A 23,593-nucleotide genomic window follows, 5' to 3' on the forward strand; every position below is an offset into this window, starting at 1 on the left:
ATCTGAATTACAGAACAACAGTATGTGTAACATACAGGACAGGAAAGAGGGTGTCAGTTTTTCATTTGACCTCCTCGGGGACAAAATTCATTGCAACAGTTTTGCTGAAACAGCCACCCTCAAACACAGATGTTTGTTTTCTATTGATCTGTGGCAACATCAGCACAAACTACTCAAGCTGCTGCGTGCAACGTGCTGATGAGGAACAGTTACATGTATCACTGTGGGAGCTGCTGTGTCCCTCGGGCTATGTGTGCTGGACTGGCAAAACTGTGTGAAATGCGGAGTGGGACTATTCTTGCCGATATTAATACTACACTAACAGTCCCATCTCCTGGCATGTAAATTTGCAAAACTCCCACATGGAAATGGTGCAGTTGGGTTTTGTTTAGCTGAATAGGATATTTGCCATACTTTGTCTTGCTTTGTTTAATGGAATCCATGAGACCTGATCTGGTCCTAGAGAGCGGGAATCAGGCAGGTTTTCTTGAAATCATGAAACCTAATCACCTAGAAAGTGTGCATGGTTTGCCTGCTTAGTAAGGACCCAGGAGGATCACAAACCACAGCTGGTAGACATTCACATCTGGTGAACAGAAAACACAACCTCAAGCCCTAGAGGACCAGTTGTGGCCAGCCTGGGTGAAGGCACTGTGAAAATTGCTATTACAATGGCTGGTTCTCACCTCCTGCAGAGTCTCCACCATGGCTTCCATCTGCTCTCTTCTGGACAGCTCCTCCTCCCATCTGAAACACAGGAGCCACGGGTCAGGTCAGGTCACTGGGCTTTGCAATTCCACCATTAAAAAACATCTACTCGGAGGCACGCTTCCAAGAAACCCTCAATAACATCACCAGTCCAGGCTGTCTCAGTAAATTCCCAATCCCACATAGCTATGTGATTCATAACTGAAAATAAGTGGATCTCTCACAAACTGCAGCACCAGCCTGATTATAATGCAATTCCTCTGGATCTTGCTGGAGGTTCAGATATAAACCCCCTTCTCCTTCAATTACCTACAGCGTTCACGGGACTTTGCTGTTAATTTACAACGGTCCAACACATTTAACAAAGTCTGCATCATTGATTAATGACCCCAGACAAATGAATTGTGCCCCGTTATGTAACCATTAAAAGGTAGAAAATGTAATATGTCCTGCATACAAGCATTGACTTCATGTCATTCAGAGAATGTGAGAAGTGTACTCAATGATTACCCAAGGTCTGCATTAAAAATACATGAGCCAGTTAACATGCATCAGTCTGTTTTATTCATGGGCTTTTTTTTGGATGCTTAATTACACTGGAAGCTGGAAATCCTGCCACTGTTTTTCCCTGTATGGAGACAAACTCACTCCATACTGTCACTAGAGTTGCAAAGTTAAAAAAACAAAGAGAAATTCTTCCCGTTGACCCAAATCCTGTAGTGAACCGGCGAGAGTTTCAGCGAATTCAGGGTGGAAAAACATTTATGGATTTTCATATTCACAACCTGTGTTATTGCTCCTCTCAAAACCCTATCAGGAATAATGACTACAACAGCCATATCATATGTAATAGCACGTAATTGTACTTTGATCCCAAGGCGCTTTATATAAAGGAAAGGAAAACGACTTCATCCTTCACCAAAGTTCACCACCCAACTAGATGGCGTGCAGCAGCCAGTCTGGGCCAGTGGCCCTACTACACAGCAGGTGATGGAGAACTGGGAAATTCCTACACCAGCCGAAAGGGAGCTTGACGTTAAGCCACACTTGTGCAAGCCCAGAGTGTGACACCAGGCTAAACTGTACTCGTACTCGTATGAACAGAGCCCTGCGGTCTTTAATGACCAGGTTGTGAGGACCTTGGTTTAACATGCAGTCACAAAGATAGCACCTCCAACAGCGCAGTGTCCCTGGTCGCTGTACTGGGATATTTAAAGATGCATATTTTAATCTAGAGGGAAAAGTGCCATGCAGATGCATTTCCCAGTACTGACCAGGCACAGCATGGCTTAGCTTCTGGGATCTAGTGAGATGAGGCTTCAAGATGGCAACACTTCTGACAATAGTGCATGAGGACAATTCATATCTCTAGGCGGCTTAAACCTTTATGATAATTTCTAGTTTTATCCAAAAGTACTTAATTTGTACCAATTTATTGTATGAACTGGGCCAATCCCCTCAGCCCTCCTGCTGGTTTCTGTTACACAGGCCCTGACCCTTGAGCTGCCCCATTGACCCAATTCCTTCTAACACCCCAGGGACTGGTCACACCTTCCACAGGCCAGATCTACTAAAATAACCTGCTGCTCTGATATACAGACGTCTGAGCTGAACAGCACTGGGAGCAGCACAAAAACCACACACTGGGGAACGAGATCATTCAGACTTGATACAATGGCCAAATTAAACCAGATGATGAAATTACCCCACTAACAGCCTCACAAGGATCTTTTATTAGCCCTCATGCCCCGCACTATTATCATAAAATTTCCTATCCACTTTCAGAAGGATTTATACTCATTTTTAAGCAGGAAATCTGCATTATAGTCCCAGTTCAATCATTCAGAAGGCTCTGTGTGCTTCTGAACGCTGCTTGATGTGAGCAGGCACTTGTCAATCAGGGAGTTTCTCCTGAGCATGGAGATCTAGCTGCTGTTGGCATGGCGATTTTAAACCGTGTAATTTAGAAAGCAGAACAAAAGCTAGAGAATGATGCCAGGGCACGAGTTATATCCCCCCTGGGGTGGGGTTCCCCTTGGACGGTCAGCCCTTCCTGTGGAAGGGGGCAGGGCTTGCTGGTGTACTGTTTTTTTTTTCTTCTACAAGCGGAGCAACTTCTGGTTTTTACATCTTTTAACAGAGGGAACGCCCCTCCCACATTCAGTTCAAGTACCTTAAAACAGAGAAGACAAAAACTAAAGAGTCCTGCAAAGTCACCACATCAGTAAAATCTCTCGTCTCCTGTTAAGATAACCCCCCCCCCCTACTTGCAAAAGAAGTTTCCTAAAGCTGTCTGTGTAAGACTCAGGAATCTGCTTCAAGACACAATGAGTGCACAGTAGCCAGAAGATCATCACTCAGAAATCCACAGTTTATATTAGCCCTGAAGGAATTCTTTCCATCCAGGACAATGGCTGCGTGTATAAGGAGATGGATGCTTAGTTTGGACCAAGAGATTCGGCAGCTCTTACTTTAATTGCTCTGGCAGGACAACAAACTGTTTTAAGGCACGGAAGGAACACCGAGAGAGAGAGAGTTTAAACAAGTAGAATGCAAAACCATGACAACTCAAAGAGACAGATTCTTCTCAAACAAGATCAGAGAAACAAAGATACCAAAACTGGATCAGTTCTCAGCAGCCCAGAGGAACTGAATGACTTGCTCTTCTTTCACCGTACTCTTTTTAAAGCCACGTCTGTAAATCACTGTAGACAAATACTAGGACATCCCATTCGCTGTGGGCTTCCCCCCCAAGAATGTGCTCAAGGGATATTGCGCTTGAAGGGTCACTTCCTGTTGCCGCGGCAACCGTACATTCAAAGCACGCTAACAAAATAACTCGTGCCCCAGTGAGGTCTTGTGAATATCGCCCTGCATGTTTACAGGAAGTAAAGAGCACTGGTGCAGCGTCTAAGGCCGGGAAGGTTCTCCGAGCTTTGAAAACGAGTAACACCCAAGTCTTTAAGGAACTGAAACAACATTTTCAAATCCTGCGTCTGCCAGTCCTACAGCACTCATCTGTGGCCCGTGCTTGACAATCGTTGCTATGATAACCATTACCAAATGTAACCCAACATCAGTGGTTAGATGAGTGGAGGTGTTTGGGACATGTTCACACCTCACAAGCTTTTCAGGGCAACAAACCGCGGCGCCAACCCTTCTAGAAGATTGAGATAATTAACAAGAAATGATATTAGAAAAATAGTGACGTATGTAGAACTTTACAGATATGAATGGTGACAGTTTCTTAAGACTTGGTCTCTTGTACATCAACACTTCAACAAGCAGTTATTATTGAGCTTAGATTCTTATGAAACCCGAGCTATGGTCTTTTGTTGAGTTTTCACGGACGCTGCTCGCTCTGCTTTAGTTCCTCTTCGACAATATGTATCATTACGTGAACCGCAGGGCAGGATGTCTAACCAGGCCTTTGTATAGCTAGGAACAGTCTTAGCCACACAAGAAAAGCCTCACGGGCTGGCTGACCCAAACCACAGCCCCCACTGTCTGATTACAGACTTCAGCTTCCTGAAAACACTCTCTTGGCAACACAAACAATGAGCAAACATCACTAAAAGTCAGACTTTCAGCTTTAGCAATATTTCTCCAGATTAATTTCCTCTGTCTAACTATCTACTGTATATTTCTTTTATAAGTATTTAATCAAAAATAGTATGAAGTCCATCATTTGAATGTATTATTTTAGAAAAAGACTCTAGATATTATTATAGCAATATTCATCCCCTATTACCTTCAACTTATTAATATTTTGTCTATTTTCTATTTCACGATTAAAATCTAACTTTATTTTCATTGGGGTTGCAATTATTAAAGAATGTTAACTGAATTCTACATCTATCTTTAATGTTTTCTCTTGAAGTGATGGAAAAGATATTAAGGCAAGTGCCATCACATAATCTTCACTAACTTTTAACACCGACAGCCCTCAATAAAAAAGCCCCTAGGCAGAAGTATAAATGCAGCTGTAGACCTGATGTGACAAAGGCTATGTATTCACGTGCGCCCTTTCAGTCCGTGCCGAGCTGCCCATCTGGGAGCCCTGCAGATGGGAAAGGTGGATTGCGAAGGCCCGCTGCAGTCAGTGGACTGCCCCACAGCTAAACACCGTACTGCAGAATCTGTCCAGAGACCCAGACTTGGCACACTTGCTTCTTGACTGATGAGCTCACTTCACCACTGCAAGCTAGCTTCAAGTACCAGCTCATCTTAAAACACCAATAGGTTCTGCAGGACTGAATTTCAGTGTATAAAACTTAATGCTACTGCTGTGACCATTTTACCCAACACATCATTGGGCTCAACCAGTCTTAATTGTTTTGAGCTCAGGGACTTCACAAGCACTTTGACATTTTCCCCAACAACTTCAGATGGTTTTCGCACATTCTGTTACTTGTACCTGAAATAACTGCTCCAAACCGTGTTTGCAGCACAGAACTGAATATACTGTCTTCTGCTCTCAGAGTAACCATTAACAGAAGAAGCTCATGTAGTGCACCCATTTCCTTGGCTGTTCAATGACATGGTGCTCCTGTAAGTGCAAAATCAGACAACGGCAATAGATAGAGGGCCTCACAGAAACAGCCAAGTAAGTCACTAGGTAGGAAAAATGACCAGCCTTCATTGATCACTCATGAGCCTTGTGAAAAAGACACGAACAACTGTCTCAGCTGTTTCATTGATGCAGAACTCTGGAGACTGGACCACAGTGTAGTCTAAGTAACTGTAACTGTGAGCATTTTTTCTTTAGTACAGCTTTATTTTTAATGAAATCACTGTCAACTGTGACACAGTGTGCCAAATCATGATAGGTTTTCATTTACATTGTTACATAACATCCCTGGACAGGAAGACCTAAGGGAGACTGAATGTGTTCGGAACACACCTGTATACGTGCCAATCTTATTTCCATCAGTTAACAGTTATGTGCAGTTTTACTACTTAAATTGCTTTGTGGCCGCACAGAGATCTGCTTTAAGGCAACAGCTGGGACAGTTTTACACACAGCAGTGTTTTATTGAACCTACTGATGTTTAAAAAGTTGCTGATGGCTTTTGGTCAGTGAAGCGGACAGTGAAACACTTTGGATTACGTTTAAGCCACAAACTAAAAGTTTGGGATCATATGGGGTTATGAGAACAACATTTATTCAGCATCAACCCCAAAGGTACATTCGGGAAGATTTCCCACAAGCGAACATTAACCGACAGCCATGAAATGTGTTTTAAATTGTAACATTTTCCTGCAAATTCCAATAAATTTTTTTGGGTAGTGTCTAAATTTCAAGATTCATTTGTTAAATTCTTTCCCAGGCATTAAATAACAGATGTCTCTGTAGTGTCAACCTTAAACAGATCTAGAGGTATGCCTGGCTATCACCTCTGTGCAACCCTGTCAATGTGCATTACATCAATGATGACACCAACTTAGTATTCCACAAAGTACCAAAACTGGCAAATGATCCTCCGTCCCATCCCCATTAATCTACAAAGGCTGTGATGGATTATCAGACAGATGCAGACAAAGCTATTATCTTGCTTATTATTATTTACTTAGCAGATGTCTTCATCCTGGGCCCACTTACAAAATAATATATGAAGTACATCCAAAAATTAATCATTCAAATATACCAAAAAAAAAAAACAGAAAAGAATTGAATTCTAAAAAACACAGAGGCAGGCATTTTAGAAGTGTGATGCTTACTTCAAAATCCCTGAGTGCTTATTGTGCATGACATTCGGTACTTTGTGAAACCATAAGTTAAATGATTTGTACATTTTTTTAACCTCTGTTTCATACGTGGAATCTTATAAATTTCAGATCATAAATGGACTGAAATTCAGTGTTGCAAATAGGGCTGAGTGAAATGAGGAGAGGTGTAGGGTACATCTGCAGATGAAAAGACTGAAAAATAACACCTAGTTTTACCTTCATGCTGGAGAAAGTTCTGAGCATAATGGCAAAGTGTGATTGCACAGTACTGCGGTATGCACACATGCCTTCTGGGTTAGGTGTGTGCAGTGTTTCAGATGAAGTTGTGAAAGAGGAATTCAATCCCTATCCATGTTGCCTCTCTTCTAATGTCTGCAAAACTCAAATCTGGCTATGGTCTCTTCTTACCTTTTAGATCAGATTTCCTCTGGCTTTAATTTTACTTTACTAAAGATTCAAAAGTAAGGAGATATTTGCACATTGATTCTGTACGCAGATCCTTATGCTAATGCAGGACTGTGAAACATTTTCAAGGTACTTTTGCACATTAAGCATGGATTTACCTTATGCTTTTCCCTGTTTTTACTCAGCTTTCCAAGCAATCTAAGCTAATAAACTATGGCAATACACTTTACCATGATAAATGTTATAATGGCTGTGAAGACCTGCCCTATTTCATTTTTGTGAATCAAGTGAGTGCAACTATGTAGTGTTATGTGGTACTATAGTGGCAAATACTTGGTACTATACAGAAGCTCAGTAAAATACACAAAAACATACAGGACAATTATGTTAAAACTATGAAAATACCAAGAATATTCATCAAGCTGAACATTCATAAGGCTGCCATCTGTAAACAAGGGGGAGAAACATGTAAAGGGTCAGCAGTTTTGATTTGGATTGGTATTAAGTGTAAGCCTCTTCATCAAATACTTGGCCTAGGCACACAGGCCTAGGATAAGAAAGATGTATTTCCACATCGCTATGTGGGGAGGGGGCACGGGTCTCAGGAGCTCATCAGCTCTGGAATCCTTACCCCTTCCATTTCAGATGCCAGAAGAGACCGAAGGTGAGGGTTTCATCTTCCCTGCTGTCTCAAGGCGGAGTTCCAGTGTTACCTTCAGAGCCTGGAAACGGCGTACATACTGTACACAGGGCTGTTTCAGCTCATCTCTGCTCTGAAAGCCATCTTTGTGCTCTCCTGGAGATTTATTAGAATATCTGTACCTGTGCCAGTCACAGTGCCCACTACCAGCCACCAGAACAACCAGGAATGTTTCCCTGGGTTTTACATCAAAGACACCATTCCAGGATGAGAAGGTTATTTTTTCTTCACCCCAGAGCGAAACACACACCTTTATTATGCGTTGGCTTTTAAAGAGGATTTCCAGGTGTGCTGTAATGACATAATGCTACAGTTGAGCGTCTGTCAGACTCCACCAAAGACAACAAAGATCCTTCATCAGAATCAAACAGTCTCCTGCCTCTCTGCACCCAGGAGAGATGGAGAAGGAGATCGGCAGCAAGGCCTGTAAAGCCTGGCTTGTTTCGTGATGCTTCGGTTCACAACAAGCTGACACTTGAGCACAAGCGACTGAACGCAAATATTTCACGTTGGGCAGAAGCGCCTTTCATCCAGACAAAGCCCATTCTAAGGAAAAGTGAGAGGTTTGCCATTAGTATGATCTCAGTCTTAGGTAACTGTCTTAATCACGACATTCTGTTATTATGTATTCTGTTACGTGTGCCACTATCTGCTATCTGTTCTGAGCACAGTGTTTGTGTTGTTTGCCATGGTAACTAGCTATTCCAGCAAAAAATAAGACTGCTCTAAAGACGGCTGTTGTGGGAAAGTCTTCAGCAGTAGAGCAAGAGACACTCTTCTGCAGATTCAAACGCTATTGAGCTGAATACACAAAGCAACACAGAGGTGGGTCTGCCCCGCAGAACAGACAATCTGACAAAGTGTTCCAACACTTGTTTTAAAGTGTTGACTCGTGTAGTATGTGACAGTTTGGTTTGTGTCATGCTCAAGTGGTTTATGTATGGCTCTTTGATGTTCATAACGCTTCATCTTGATAACTTCATCAGGAGCAGATCCATTTCTGTTTCTTTTACAAAGTGTGTTCTTATCATACTTTAACAGACCTTGAGGTGGCCTGGTCACTGGTACAGAGCTGTACAGTTAACATATTCCATATGTTCCAGTCATGATTCCATAAATGTATAAGTACTAACATTAACCATGAATCTGAGTTTATGTGTGTGTCCCACTTCTCTCAGAGATACAGGAGATATGGCTTTGCTAACGCTTCATGAGCCGTCTTGCCAGCTCAGCCAAGCGCACGTCTCCTCTGCACACCCTGACTTGGAAGATTTGAGAAGTCTTTCCAGGGTTATTCATTTTGTTTCTTCTGAAAAGGTTAGCACTACCTCTGCTAACAGGTTGCTCTACGAATCTGAGAGGATCACACACAGCAGGACTCTGGCAGGATATTTATCTTTGAAAAGCAAGCTCATCAAGGGGCAATGAAGACGGTTTATTCTACTGTGTTCAGATGTGTCATTTGTACTATATGAAGCTCTCTATTTCAACATTTCAGCACACAGCTGGCAGAGAATCTGCATTCTGACGGGCTACGGTGTTGGTTCAAAATTAGTCAGCAGTTTGTAATAGCATCCCTGTAGATTACTGGCAACTGTCTCCTGTCTCCTGAATAAAAAGGGGTTTATGTACTTACTTCATAAATGCAGTTGCACTCCATGTGGTCTCATTACAATATATAATAAACATTATGCACAGCACAGGACATTTTACTACAAAAGTTTATATCACAATGCAATATGAGATTATAAGGAAAGAGATAACTCACTGGGGTTATACATTAGAACAAGAAATGTAAGTGGTCAGTATTGATTTCATGTCTGTCTCCTATATTTACATGCTATGTGTTACATACAGTACAGAGCGCAGTACACATGTGGTGTGTAATTGATCTGAGCCTGCAGACAAAGCACAAATATGAATACTCCCAGATTGGCTACTCTGGTCTGGTCTGGCTGTGCTGACTAGACAACAGCTCAAGGTCAGGTTTTATTTGATTTCTCTCTCTCTCCTCATCTCCAGTTCCCAATACTACTGCTGCTCCTGAAAAAACACAATTCCAATCCATCTCCATCATCAGCGCACCGAGTCTGTTAATGCCTCACTCCTTTCCCATAGCCTGACATTCAATTCCTCACTCATTTATTAAATATAGCACCCCAGCTCTCGGACACACTGCCAGGCCAGAGGGATCCCAGCAAACACAGGGTTGCTTGGCGACTAAAAGCTGCTCTGAGGACCTGCAGCCCATTGGTCCGCTGAGGACCTTGGAATGTTTGTGCGACCAATCAAAACGTTGCAGTCACAAAAATATTACAAGTTGTACCCAGGTGCCAAGAAAATATTTATTGGGTGTACGAGATAAAAGTAATAGGTCTTCACATCACAACTGTACTACATTCTGAAACCTTTATTCACCATGACAGGGACTTTGTTTTCTGGAGTATGGGGAAACAGTTCCCTGTTACTCATTTCTTCAGAAAGCGGATGTGATTTCTGAAGGATTCTTAAGGACACAGAGGTGAGTTCACAGCTCATTTTTTAGATAACCATGATCTTGCTCCTTCCCAAGGTGAGGATAACACAGCTGGCCAATCCAAGAGGAATTACGGGAACCCCCCAGGGAGGGGTCCACACAATGAGGGGGCTTCTCGGTCTTCGCACACACAGCCCTCCAGGCTCAGAAAACCACTGCGCTGACGTCAGCACGGCACTACTGCCAGAGACAAGAGACAAGTACAGCTTTGTACTTCATCAACCTTCTTCATTTCCTCAGAGCTGGCAAAAGCAAGCATGTGATTTAAATGGAACAATTATACAGGTAACCTGTAAATTTCGCCTTTCCGTCTCTCTTCCAGTATCCAATTAAGTAAAGAGTGGCTGGGTCAGGAGCATTAATGCTATTTCACTATTTCACCTCCCACACACTGAAATGCTCAAAGCTTCCTCAGTGGGCTTCAGGGGACTATCCACATCAACCCCTCTACACTCTCTTCAGTAGACATGATTTAAAAAGGTATGTATAGATATACATATAGAATGTAGATAGCATATAGAAACCACAAAAATCACATACAATGGAGAGCAAGTTAGAAGCAGTAATAAAAAAAAACTCTTAGAAACCACAACTTCAGAGCCTCACTTGGTTTACCAAGACAGCTGGAGCTCACGCTGAAATGCCACTCTGAGATCACTGTGACAGAAGACTCTTGTGACTCAGGTTGTTGCAATGATGACACTGCAGGCTGGCTGTAGAGTCCAGATGGCCTGTTACTGAGGGAGGGAAAGTCTTCGATTCTTTGTGCGCTAGAGCAATCTGCAATTGATCTTCTCGAGAGCTACCACACACCAATGATGAAAAAGACAATACTGCAGATCTTAAATAATCCCGTAGAACCTCTTATGACAGGCTGCTGGAGGTGATTTTTGTATCGAGCAATAAACAGACAAAACAGTACTGAACCAGGTGTTTAGGTTCCTAAAATGGGCACTATTGGCATTACTAAAACTATAATAATCAAAGCTCCATGAACAGGCATGACAAAGTTATTAGCTAGTTGCCTAGTAGTTCACAACTTCATTATGACTAACCCAAAACTTCAGCACTTAATATTCAGGGTTATTGGAAAGGAAAGAATACGGCCTCAGCACAGTGCTCACTGCAGTCTTCATTAGCCCCAGTGATTTCAGAATTGCATTGCTAAGAGGGCCATGGTCATGCGGGCACTTTTTATGGGTAAAGTAAATTGCTAGCTGCTTAACACCCGGAAACAATGCTGGTAGTGATTCGGTAAATCAAAAACTGATCTATTGTTTGCAAGACAATGAATAGCATTCATTCTGATGGGCTGTGCTTGTCAGGCACAATAAGAAACAAGTTGAAAAACTCTGGTTGAACAAAATTATTTTCACCTGCAGAATCTCCAAATGATATACAGTAAGCTATGTTTTATAATAGGGGTTAATTTGTTCCTAAGTATTTGTTTTAAGAATTTAATACAGGAGGCACATTTTTTGTTCTTAAATACAGCCTTGTTGTATGTGACAATGGGTTCAAATGTGTGGAACCAATTAAAGGCTTAGTTCCTCTGTCCATGGATGATCATCTGAAGTGAACTGCTGATTTGTCTGAGCACAGCCTCGCTGTATAAGCCTTCTCCATTTCCTGGCAATCAGAGACAATTACAGCTCTCCCTTCAACATGGTTACAGGTAAAAGAAAGAACAGCCCATGTCAGCACATGCTTTTCAGAGCAGCACCGCATAACAGGGGGAGAGCAAACAGAACTGCCATTCTTTGAACATTTTAATTATTTTTACTGAAAAAGACAAGAAGCTTCCAAAACGTACATAAAGGCAGTAGTGCAACCTTCCAGTTCTGTGTAAGAGGTTGCCAACGCTGGCTTCCAAGCACGTCAAATTACTCAGTTGTCAGTGCACAAATAAACCAATAAATGTATACCATAAATCTCTCATATAAATTATGACATCAACAGTATTTCATTATATCATAAAACCGTCTTTTTTCTTACACAAAACAAGCCTGAAAATGTGCAAATGTGTTAATAAAAATGACCATGGTAAAATGATAAGAAAGAATCTTAATGACTCCGCTTAGGAAAGCACTGTTGAGGTGTACTTTTAATTCTGCTTTCTTGGGATACCTTATGTAAAACCTTTAGTGGTGGTCTAATGCCCAAGAGAATAAGATTAAATAGTGGAAAATAATTCTAAATGAGGAAATTTAAATTAGCCAAACCCTGAGGGAAAGGTTTGTAGTACTGATGGCAGGGAGAGATAATGTCTCTTGCCTGGCTAATCTCACAATGCTGCCTTCTCTGACAAACTCAATGCCAGTGCTGGGCAAATAAGGAGTTCTGCATAAGGGAATTGCTGTTCTATCCAGAGTAACATGCAGGTCAACCAGAGATTTGTCACGAAGTAACACCCCAGAAATATGCTTTCAATTCTTTGATTTATTCCTGGATAAATAAAGGGTAGGAGATAAAGAGATGGGTGCAGTCAGGTGTTTACCCAAAGGATTGCGTGACAGGGTAGATTAGAGAGAATAAAAAAACAGCAAGAATGTACATAATTGTTTTTTTAATGGTTTACTCATGCTCTAAAGATGCTAAGCTCAGCATATTCTCTGCTGGAACTTGTCGTTTTGGCAGATCTTCCGTAGAACAGTAGAACCACACTTTTTAGCTGCATGACATACTCCTTCACACCCTGTTCTGATTTCTGGGATTTAGCACTACAGAAAGAGTGATGCGTCATCCTCAATCAGAACATTTTCTTCCTTATGACGAGCATGATCCAGCACCGTATGGAAAACACAATCTCGGGAAACTGTGCATTGTATTCTTCCAAAATCCAAATTATTAAGAATGACACTGCATCAAAAAAGAAAAATCCAGAGAAATCCCACTAAATACATAGAAAACTGCCATAATACTTGAAAAGACTATTGGCCAACCTACAAATCTTGCTGTCCCGATGAAAAATTTGTTATTTTCTTCCTTAATCCCCATGTACTCCAGCTAATTCTCACAAATTATGTTATGTGGATACGGTGTACGGTCTAAGATATACAGACCTACTATACTATTCCATAGAGTAATTAGATAATACTACTGTGCACAGTGTCTTGGAACCTCCTAACTACTCATTTTAATCTCTGAGGATTTCAAAACATTACAAATCAGGATTTTTCCAAAATGTGTTAACTTGCTTGTTAACACAAAGGAGTGGCTGTTTGTCTTGCTGAGGTTGTTCGCCAAGCTGGAGCTTCTAAACAAACCAATCCCAACCCTCCGGCCAAGAACCATTTGCTTGGCAGGTTTTCCCGTACTTGGAGGACTTGGATTCCAGTGGCTTCCCACTGGGAAAGAGCAGGTGGACCGAAGTCCAAGTAGCCAGGTGGGCAAAAAGCATCATAGAAGCTTTTCTTGCTTCAGATGCCCCAAAGCTCAGGTGGGAAGCGCTATCTAGAAGTACAGCAGGTACCACCTTCGCCATTCCAATCAACCTCCCAAAAGCCTGATCAGGCACATTCGAGTGTCTCATCACAGGCAGACTGGGTGACATCCATGCTGGTGGCATGAACCATGTCTTATTTCAGGAGGATTTGTAGCCATCAAGTATCGGTACAAATCCCCACCTGAAGCGAAGGATAACACTTCACGGGGCAAGAGAAGCAAAATACAGGAGTGCTGTTCCACACTCCTCTTAGGGAGCCTGACATCTCAATCTCCAACAATGCCCGTTCCTACCTTATGAAAAGGACTCTGAAGGTCCCTTCTGGACTCTTCAAGGCAGAATGGACAAATACCAATTCACAAAAAGCAAAACCAAACCTGGCAGCTTACAGCTTCAGTTGCTTTTGATTTGGCAAAGAAAGGCCCAAGGGAACGAAGATAGGATCTGAAATCTGTGCGGGGGAAGGTCTGAATGTCTCCTTTTGTTTACCGCGCCCTCATGTTGTGGAAATGTGTTTGTCTTTCTTTTCTGGGTCATACGCATGTGCAGTCCGCTCGGCACGCTATTGATGAAATACACAAAGAGGAGTGGAAAGCCACATTAGAGGAGAACATCAGACAGCCCTAAAAATAAAACACAGCTCACCATTCCAGCTATCTTCCCAAACAGGATATTATAGGTCTGCATGGACCTTCCATCAGGGATTCTAGAGTATTAGATCACCGTCATCTTAGAGTCATTACCTAATGCCAAGAACACCTATCCACAATACCACACTCTTGCCTGGTTACTCATAAGTACAGTGGCCTGGCACTAGGGAGGGCGGAGCAGAAGGGGGTGAGGGGCAGGCAGGGTAATACTATCCCTTCAGGAAAAGAATTTCCTTAGATGGACTCCTCCAGATTCACCGGGACAGGTTGGGAACTGTAGGACCAAATTTCAATTAGTCAGACGTTTCATTCAGAATCAAAGCCCACATTCCTGCACAAGCCTGTGCCAACACATGTAGGACAACCTATGGAAAAAGGGCTGTGCCGTCATTCTGGAAAAGGTCTGACAAGCCCACTTACTCAGGCGGTCAGCTCCCTTTAGGCTTGCTGGTCCCCGTTTCCTTCTTCAGCCAACCTGAAAATGAACAAGCTGATCTGTTCCTGTTCCAGATAGCAAGCGCCTTGGAATGGCACTTCCTTGGAATATGTACAGAGGATTTCTGTCTGTTTAATAAACACGCACTGAAGAGAACAGTTATTAACTGGTAGCCTAAGCCTGCAGTGTTAAACAGAAGGGAAGTGATCCAGTAATTTCTCCTTTGAAAAATTACTCAAAGAGGCTGCCAACAGAAGCAGCTGTAAATAGGAAACAGGGAAACAATCTTAATTACGCGACAGGCCATTAGCCCTCCAGACGGTGATATCTGTATCACTGGCAAAGCCAAGTCAAACAGGACAAACCTATTAACAAAAACCACAAACATGTGCCACCTAGTTAATGCAATCAAACTTTCTATCTGCAAATGTTCCGAAGAAAAGCAACATATTCACGAAGACGATGCTTAGAAGCTCTCAGGCATTGCTCATCAAGCAAGATCGTAGTTAAGGCATTGGTCCTTTTATTGCAATGGGAAAATAAGGAGTTAATTACTTTTACCACTCAAACAGTAGCCTTTATCCTACCACCATACTAAACACAAGGATGACACTGTTTGCACATCACTATTAGAATTATTGCAAATTTCAGCTGCAAGACACCTGCCAAAGTTTACCTCCACTGGAAAGGGCCGATTCAGTTCCTCAATCAGTACATGTCCCATATCTATAGAACAATGAAGCTGCCAGTTCATGTCTCCGTCTCACTTCCCTAAGGATTCCGTAAGGAAGACAAACCATGAATAAGAATTAGTGGGTTTTATAGCATTCTCAGCATTAGAGCTTTTGCTTGGATCATTAGTTAGCACAGGCCACTCAAGAGGGCTACATTTCCTCTGGCAAGGTGCAAATTAGCTGTCGATAGAGTGTTATTCCTAGGAAAACGGACCAATTAAATTGGTGATGCATTGCTTTCAGTTCACAATGGAGTTATCCCAGCTCTGACAGGCTACAGAGTTAGAGAGCCCTGGAAATGCTCGACTACAGCAAAGCTGAGAGAGTAACTTACATTGCCTCTGCCTGCAGGCCTCTGGTCACATTAAGGCCAAAGAGCTACTTTCTCACGTATTTCAACAAAGTTGTAGACACTCAAGTTTCCTTTAAGTTGACCAAACCAAGAAGGTTTAAGGGTTTATAGAACAACACAGACAAGAAAGGTATACTGCTTCATATATTCCTCTCCATACTATGTAAACAAATGTATTTCTTAAATCCTACCAAATTAGAGACTTAGTTTTAGCAATGGTGCAGTGCAGTTTAAGATTTCCAAACGTGTACCATCATGTGCACATTGTGGCATTGGGATTCTAATCTCACTGCAACATCACAACATAGGAACAAGAGAAAGATGTCAGTCAGAAATTCCTTGACCCCATGAGACAGACTGCAGTCTCGTTTGTAAAAACCTCTCGTCATCTCATCTCTTAAACAGGGCTGGAGGTCTTCAAAGTGCTTCCCAGATCAACTCTGCAACTAGAACGGCCGTCTCACTCACTGACGAAACTGAAGTGAATTAAGAAAGATATGGACACGTACTGCAAGAGTAAACAATGCAAAAGCTCAGTCCTCTTGTTCATCTCAATAGCAAAATCCACATGAACTCAAAACATCAGCAACAAAGTTTGTGGAAAGACAGGACAAATCATAGAATTACAGGGAAGCTCAGAAACCCCTGTCAAGCTAAGAATTCACAGGGTCAAGTTTATTTTGAACTGTGTTGCTTTGCAATTTTTCAAAAAAATTATTAAGCCCTTCAAACTTTCACCATCAAGTTGAGCATCTGCAGCGAATCCACATAGATGAGACTTGAAGACTTTGTTCAGAATCTTTCATTTTCTGACGTCTAACTTTTTCTCATTTCTAACATTCCAAAAATGCAGAGAGGTCAAAAATTCCCACCCTCTCCCAAACCCTCCACCTTATTCAGTGACGGACTTACTTCTGCTGTGCGCAGATAAAAGGAGACAGAGGCGCACAGCAGAGCAGGCTGCTCAATTGAGAATGCGACATCATTGGAAATCGACCCTCAACAATCGGACTGAGGGATGGGAACAGCAAGAGCTCAATTATATTAAAAGAACATTTGGCTCTTGTGCCAGGATGCGATGCAGCTCGGAGTTGCCAAACACTAGCATCAGAATAAGACTGTATTAATGCACCAGCAAACCAAATTCACCTGAGTTGGATTATAATGAAACTGCAGGCATGTGTTTTGGAAGAAAGTGGAGCAGAGAGTCTATTAAAGGCCCAGGTCTTTGGACTCAAACACTTTGGCAAATGCCCTTTAATCCATAATGTTTTTTTAAAAAAAGAGATCGACTCCATTTCTATCCCCACCAGTTTCCAAAGCTCAGTATCAAAATTACTTGCTTCCTTGCTTTTGTACATAATCTCGGGGTACTGAAGTACTGTATAGTGGGTGCCCACAGTTGTGCCGGGGAAGAGAGTAAAAAGTTCAGCATTCTGTGCTTCATAATAGGAAGTTCCATAACAGGATGTTACATGGTATTCAAGAAACAATAGACCTTCCTCTGTGTAGCACTATAATCCATTTCAGGTTTTGCAGGCTTCAGGCTTTTGTTTATATGCCAACAGCAGGCACCTTACTTAAAACAATGGGATTCTTTTTGTTCTTATGCTTTTGGAGTTTCCAAAAGGACAGTTCTGCTGGCTCTACAAGGCAAATAGTTCAGGGTCTGTTTCAGCACACCTGCCATGTCTGATAAATGAGGGTCACCAGTGCATAACAGAGCATATCTGCTTACACGACCTGTTTTGAGAATACTCAACACAGAGATACCCTTATGTAACCTCTTATGTAACCAGTTGTGACTTACAGCCATTAAATAAGGGAATCAGGAGATGGTGCTGTACTTTGAATTCCTTCATTCTTACCGTTAATATACATTAACAAACAGAAATCTTCATTAACGCTTGAAAAACCTCCTTCTCACTTGCTATTTTCATTCCACTGGGTTTTAAAACTCTGATCACGCCTCAGCTGCTGCTCTGTCCAATATTTTCTGCCTTGAACTTGTCCTTGCTCATTTTACTATACTGCTCTTAACGGTATGTTTCTGCTGATTATTTCTCACATTAATGTACACTTTCATCAGGCTGGAATACAAGAGCATTTTCTCGGCGATCTAACCTAGTGACCTGCCCTGTGGTAGATCTAAATTCAGCTGCCATGTCAATTACTCAGAGCCAGACTTCCCCGGGGTCCAGTGCTTTATAGCAGACAAACATGACGTTATACCTGTGGACCCTAAACAAAACCTGATTCCTAACTGGGCAGTGGACAGGGATTCCGTGTTTGAAGTAAACTGGAGTCCTGTTTAGGCTTGTAACTGGCAACTGGCAGTAATGGTGATTCAACTTATAGAAGGGCACATTTTACTGCGAGTGACGTTTTTTGCTCAAGGGTACAGTGACAGTGTCCCACCCGAATTTTGATCCCGCAGCCTCTGATCAGCAGTCAGGAGGCCTGGACAGACCCTACTACCTTTTCTCTTCAACTAGAGCAGCACATGGGAACCAGGAATATATTTTGCTCCTTGCCCAGGAATATCAAATGGACAAGACAATGCATATTTCAAAGCTCTGCATAGCACTTGTAGGGCTTAAAATAAGGAACCAGTGGAATTAGCCCTCTCATCCATTAACATAACTCCCTCCTGCCATTATCATACCGTTAACATACTCATTAATCACTGGATATGTCACCCTTCTGCCACACAATGCTTCACAGAAAAAACAGACCTCTAATGAGGGTGCTGTTGACGAACTTTCTTTGGTTTTCGTCTTGAGGTTTCACAGAATGAGAGTGACCTGCCTTGATGTGATCAATGAGCCCTTTCTGGAGCGGATGAATGGCGTTTGTGCTCCGGGTGAGCACTCCCTGAGCGCTCCAGTTCATAAACAGAGCGGCAGCCTCGTGGGCGATTCTGCCAAATGTGAAGGAAGAACAACGGTGCCAGAAGGAGGCACGTCATTTCGACGTGCTCTCGCTGGCACGTGCTCTGAGGATTTCGGGATTTTCCAGTTTGGGCCCAAGTGGATTTCCACAGTTGCCCTCCAGTGCAGGTCTCTGGTCCGAGCTTGGGGTCGTCACCAGGGCTGAATGTGTGATGTCTGACAAATTGCCATAAAGCGACCCTTGTTCCAGTCCCAGTAGTCATCATTCTCCTCCAACGTGTTTATCTATGACACACCTTTCAGGCCTAAGACTGCACTATTGGCTCCTTCTCTTAAGACTCTCTCCAGCACAGCAGGGTCTTTCTTGAAGCATCTCACTCAGAATCTCACAAACTTCTCTACTTGAAGTAACACTGCAGCACACAGGTCACTTTTAAGGGATTTTGAAATTCGTTTTAAAAAAAGCTGAGGGTTGAGTTTAAATCCCTTTCTCATTCTAGCATATGTTTTTTCATGGATATAACCTAGCCATAAGTATTAATATTATTGCTACCATTCTCATGGCTGGGAGAAACAGATAATCCAGAACCAAGACACTGCATTAACTTTATCCTGATTGCTTGGTTATCATGCACAAAAATTCTACATTCTTGGATTTCTGAACCATTCTTTTTACAGTATAACTACCAGAAACAGATTAACTTATAAAGAGATAAATAAATAACCTGAACGCTTTAGAAGTGTTTTATCAATAACTCTGTAATAGTGTTTGTTCAAAAGATGAATAATGCTGCTTGATAGATTGGATGTTTGCTACACAGCAATCCCAGAGGCAGAGCTCTGTGTAGACCCAGAGCTCTGTATGCAGTGAATCACTTACTCAGTGATAGAGTATAGCACTATGGCCAGCAAGATTAATTCAAACTCCCTTCCTTTGCCTTTACGATGCCAACCCCCATTTGCTTAACTACACCAGGCTGGAAAACCCTTGCAGAGGTCTGAGACAAATCCACCTCTTGGAGCACAACACCCATGTGGGGAATATGTGGGAAGAAAACAGGAAATCAGGCAGCCTGCTCCCACAGACAAGTACTGGACCTCCTGGGAAAAGAGCCCAAACTAGCATGAGATTCTCTTTATTGCGTACTGCAATGACAGAGGAAGGGGAACCATGCTTTAAAGAATTGTTTTGTCTCTTTGTAGACTAGGGGGCCAGGCAGATCAGAGCAAACATGCTTGTCTGTCATGTGACTTTGTTGGAGGATGGGATTTTAAGAAAAGGGTTCACATACTGGTACACTAGGGTTGATAGTCCACCAGGACTGTAGCCTTTAAAGGATTTCCTGAGGGCCCCACTGAGACATCTTTTCCCGTAATCCACTTACTGGACATACCTAAATTCACATATCATCACTGTAAGCAGGGAGAGAGTACTAATGCAAGGAGATTCACACAGAAACACATAATGGAAGTGAAAATAAATGTCTTTTCAGGTGGTTGGCATGTGGGTGCTATTCTTCATGGCCAATTTCCCTTTGAACTAACCAAAATTCCTTTGAACTACAAAAGCAAACAAAAGCAGGTGAACAAAGCAAATACCATTGAGGCCTTTGTCTCAATCAAGAGGCCGGTAAACCGAAATTCATTCCCATGTGCCCTCTACTCAGCTCAGAACGTTCAAAGGAAGTTGGTGCTGTGTTCACAAGAAAAACGGAAAGCAAGAAAGAATCCAGAAGCATTATATATTGTAGCAATAATCCTGCTGCCTAACTGGTTAGGAACAACAACAAAGAATTCTGTAGTACTGGCCTGGCAGTACTTGATGTAACACTATATTAAGAGGAAGTTAAAGCACTTTTTATTCATCCTTCAGTTAGTGGGTGATTTCTATGCAGTTTTCCCCCCAGAAAATAAATGACTTCCTTATTTATTTAACACATTCCTTATGTGTTGGCTCTTTCAGTCTTATTATGCCTTCAGAGCCACATTTCTAAACTGTGACACTGTTATGAAAGGAAAGCAAATGGACGTGCTTCACCAACAACCTTTGAAACGCAGTTTGTCACAGTTTGGCTGCTTTTGTAGTTGTTATAGTGCTTTAACGGCAAATAACCTCATCAGAGAAAGCCAGTGAAAAATGACAAAGATCACTATGAAGGATGCATAAACCAGTCGTTTCTGCACTGTGCAGAGTATTCAAACTTGTCATACTGCAGGGACTAAGGTACCTAACAGCAGTGCGAGCTGGTAACTACTGAAGCAATCTGAGGTGGGCTCTCATTACATTTCCTGTCCTTAGGATGAGACGTAAAACCGAGGTCCTGACTCTCTGTGGTCAATAAAAATCCCAGGGTGTTTCTCGAAAAGAGTAGGGGTGTAACCTGGCCACATTTCCCATTGGCCCTTACCAATCATGGCCTCCTAATAATCCCCATCTATGAACTGGCTTCATCACTCTGCTCGTGGTGAGCGTTCTGGCGCACTATGGCTGTCGTCGCATCATCCAGGTGGATGCTGCACATTGGTGGTGGTGGAGGGGATCCCCATTACCTATAAAGTGCTCTGAGTGGAGTGTCCAGAAAAGCGCTATATAAGTGTAAGCAATTATTATTATTATTATTATTATTATTATTATTATTATTTTGCATGCAATTTAAGGTGGTGCAGGTCAAACCAAGGCCTTAAAAGCAACAGTGCATCCTGTTTGTTATTTTCATTACTAAACTGAACTACCATAATTAGTTAGTTGATCAAAAGATCATTAGGAACAACTTGAAGAGATGTACTTTGTAAAAGCTGCAGGATCAACAGGTTCAAGGCTTTGAAGACTGTCAGGCAGCACTCCTCAAATTTTGACAATTGATACTGTCCAACCAGTCCTAGGACACGGACTGGTTATTAACATGTCAGTGCATGTCTGTTTCAGAGACACCACAGCGGCCAATACCACTCAACCAGTCTTCCCAGGGTGCCCTGTGGCTTGGTTTGTGAGGAACGCGCTGAGCAGCAGTGTGTGCCAGTGTGTGTAGTCAGCCTGAAGGCACGTGGGTTTTATAGTTCATGCCCGGTGAAGCAGCAGGAACTAGCTGGACAATATCTCCCAGGGAAGAATGAGCTCACTCACTCTCACAGCCAGGCCAACACAGCCTAAGTGAGCACAGTCATGTCACCTGAACGGGAGCTCACAGATACCACAACTTTAACACCATCTATAGATGGATAAAACCACTCCAGCAGCAGGGGCAAATCCTCTAAATCTTCTGCTGAATTCTTAGCACCATTTCCTTCCACATGCTAATCAAATCCAGCCCCTAGAATCCATTTCACACCCATAAGATCCTAAATAATACAGAAGCCTATAAAGTACACACTCCATACCAGAAACAGATCAGATCTTAACTCCTAATTATAGAATCTCCAAATGAAACCATTTCAGTAGAACTATTTCTGCAAAAGGAAAACCTTTCCTAGGAGACAGTCAGGGAAAGTTAGGGTTAGACACAAAGACAAGCCCTCCACACCATTGACTAGAGCGAAGCTGGCGGGCACACTTCCATTCAGAAAACACACGCAGTTATCGTCATCTGTGTGCCAAGGCAGATCCAAGAGCCCTTTACATGCAGAAACCAGGGTGGAGCCCCCAGGCTGGAACGAAGGGATCTGATGGAGCATTCCACAAGAGATAGGAAGGATTAGATCAGAGGCAGACGTCTAGGAAAGGACAGATGGGGAAATGATACCCTAGACAGGGAAAGGTATTTTTAAATCACATGCTCTTCTATTTTTAGATCTGGGTCACTTCAGTCTACTGACTGGGTAAAAATATATAGACTGGGTCTATATTGTATGTAAGAAAACTCTGACTTGTGATGAGGAATCCTGCCCCTCATAAGGTAAGGACAGGAAGATCTATGTTAATATTCTATGTAGATCACAGCTTGCAGAGAGTACACTTAAACTGCCTCACACACAAATGCTCAGTGAGGCCAGGGGCCAGATCTGCAAATAAACTGCTTTTTCAAACAATGAATTCAAAATCAGCTACTGAGGTAGTTTTCTGCCACCATGTAACTGATGAGCCGCCAGGCTGATGTAGCAGCATACTATAGCTGTCACTTGGGCTCTCCTAAGGGAAAAAGGAAAGGAGGAGAAATTAACACCTAGCAGATGAGGACCATCACTCTGGAAAAAGGAGAAGTGGTTCCATGTTTAAAAATCTGTTGTAATAAACTAGCCAAATAGCTCCCGAAACCAGATCAGTTTTCTCCTATTTTTATTGCTTTTCCTTTAGCTGGCCAGATTAACACTATATAAACATGTCTACAAGAAAACGAAATTAATCCCAGACTGCAGCTATTTCTGAAAAGGATGGTTATTTCCCCGATGCAGTGATTACCCCTGTGGTAATGCTTAGCATTACTGAGCCTTGCAGTGTAGTTTTACACCCTTATCAGCATCTTTTTCACTTTTACATGCACCTTCTCCTGGTTGTCTACAGACAGAAGCTCATTCTGCAGCTCCCAGCAAATCGTCGTACATAATCAAGCTCCACGACGGCGAGCTCCACTTTTATTTTCACACAGTATTTTACAGGCATTGCAACTCTTCCTTGGTGCTGTTTTAGAGAGAAATGCTACTGAACTCATTTAAAACTAAATACTGCAAGCCGCCAAAGACCCCCACCCACCCCTGCCAAGTCAATGAAGTAATAGACAAAGTAAAATCCAAATTCCCTTGCGAAAAACTGGAGAATTCCTGATAAAGGAACTGAAAAACAAAAAGAGGAGAAGATAGCTGTTGAGAGCAGCTTCCTGTCTCCAAAACGAACCCCACAATTTTAGTTTTACTTATGGGTGTTGGTCTTCAATATTCAAGTAAAAGATTGATGTTGCAACACTGAGTCAGATATACTTTTCACGCCTTTTCTTTACTTAAGTATTGCACCATCATAGTTAACATCTTGCTTTAAATCACTTCCACCCTGGCAGTTTTCAGCAGCCTGTGAG

At 42.3% G+C, this 23,593-nt stretch overlaps 1 protein-coding gene across 2 annotated transcripts in view; it reads right to left on the reverse strand.

Annotated features, from left to right (window-relative positions):
- Window positions 1–23,593, reverse strand: part of LOC102684376 (intermediate filament family orphan 2) — a 48,047-nt gene that overhangs the window by 15,634 nt on the left and 8,820 nt on the right. For both annotated transcript variants that reach the window (XM_015337229.2, XM_015337230.2), the window contains exon 2: window positions 687–747. In XM_015337229.2, the coding sequence (XP_015192715.1) occupies window positions 687–747 (61 nt within the window). The remainder of the gene's footprint in view (window positions 1–686; window positions 748–23,593) is intronic.

The sequence above is a fragment of the Lepisosteus oculatus genome, chromosome 25, assembly GCF_040954835.1.
Source record: "Lepisosteus oculatus isolate fLepOcu1 chromosome 25, fLepOcu1.hap2, whole genome shotgun sequence".
Lineage (NCBI taxonomy): Eukaryota > Metazoa > Chordata > Actinopteri > Semionotiformes > Lepisosteidae > Lepisosteus > Lepisosteus oculatus.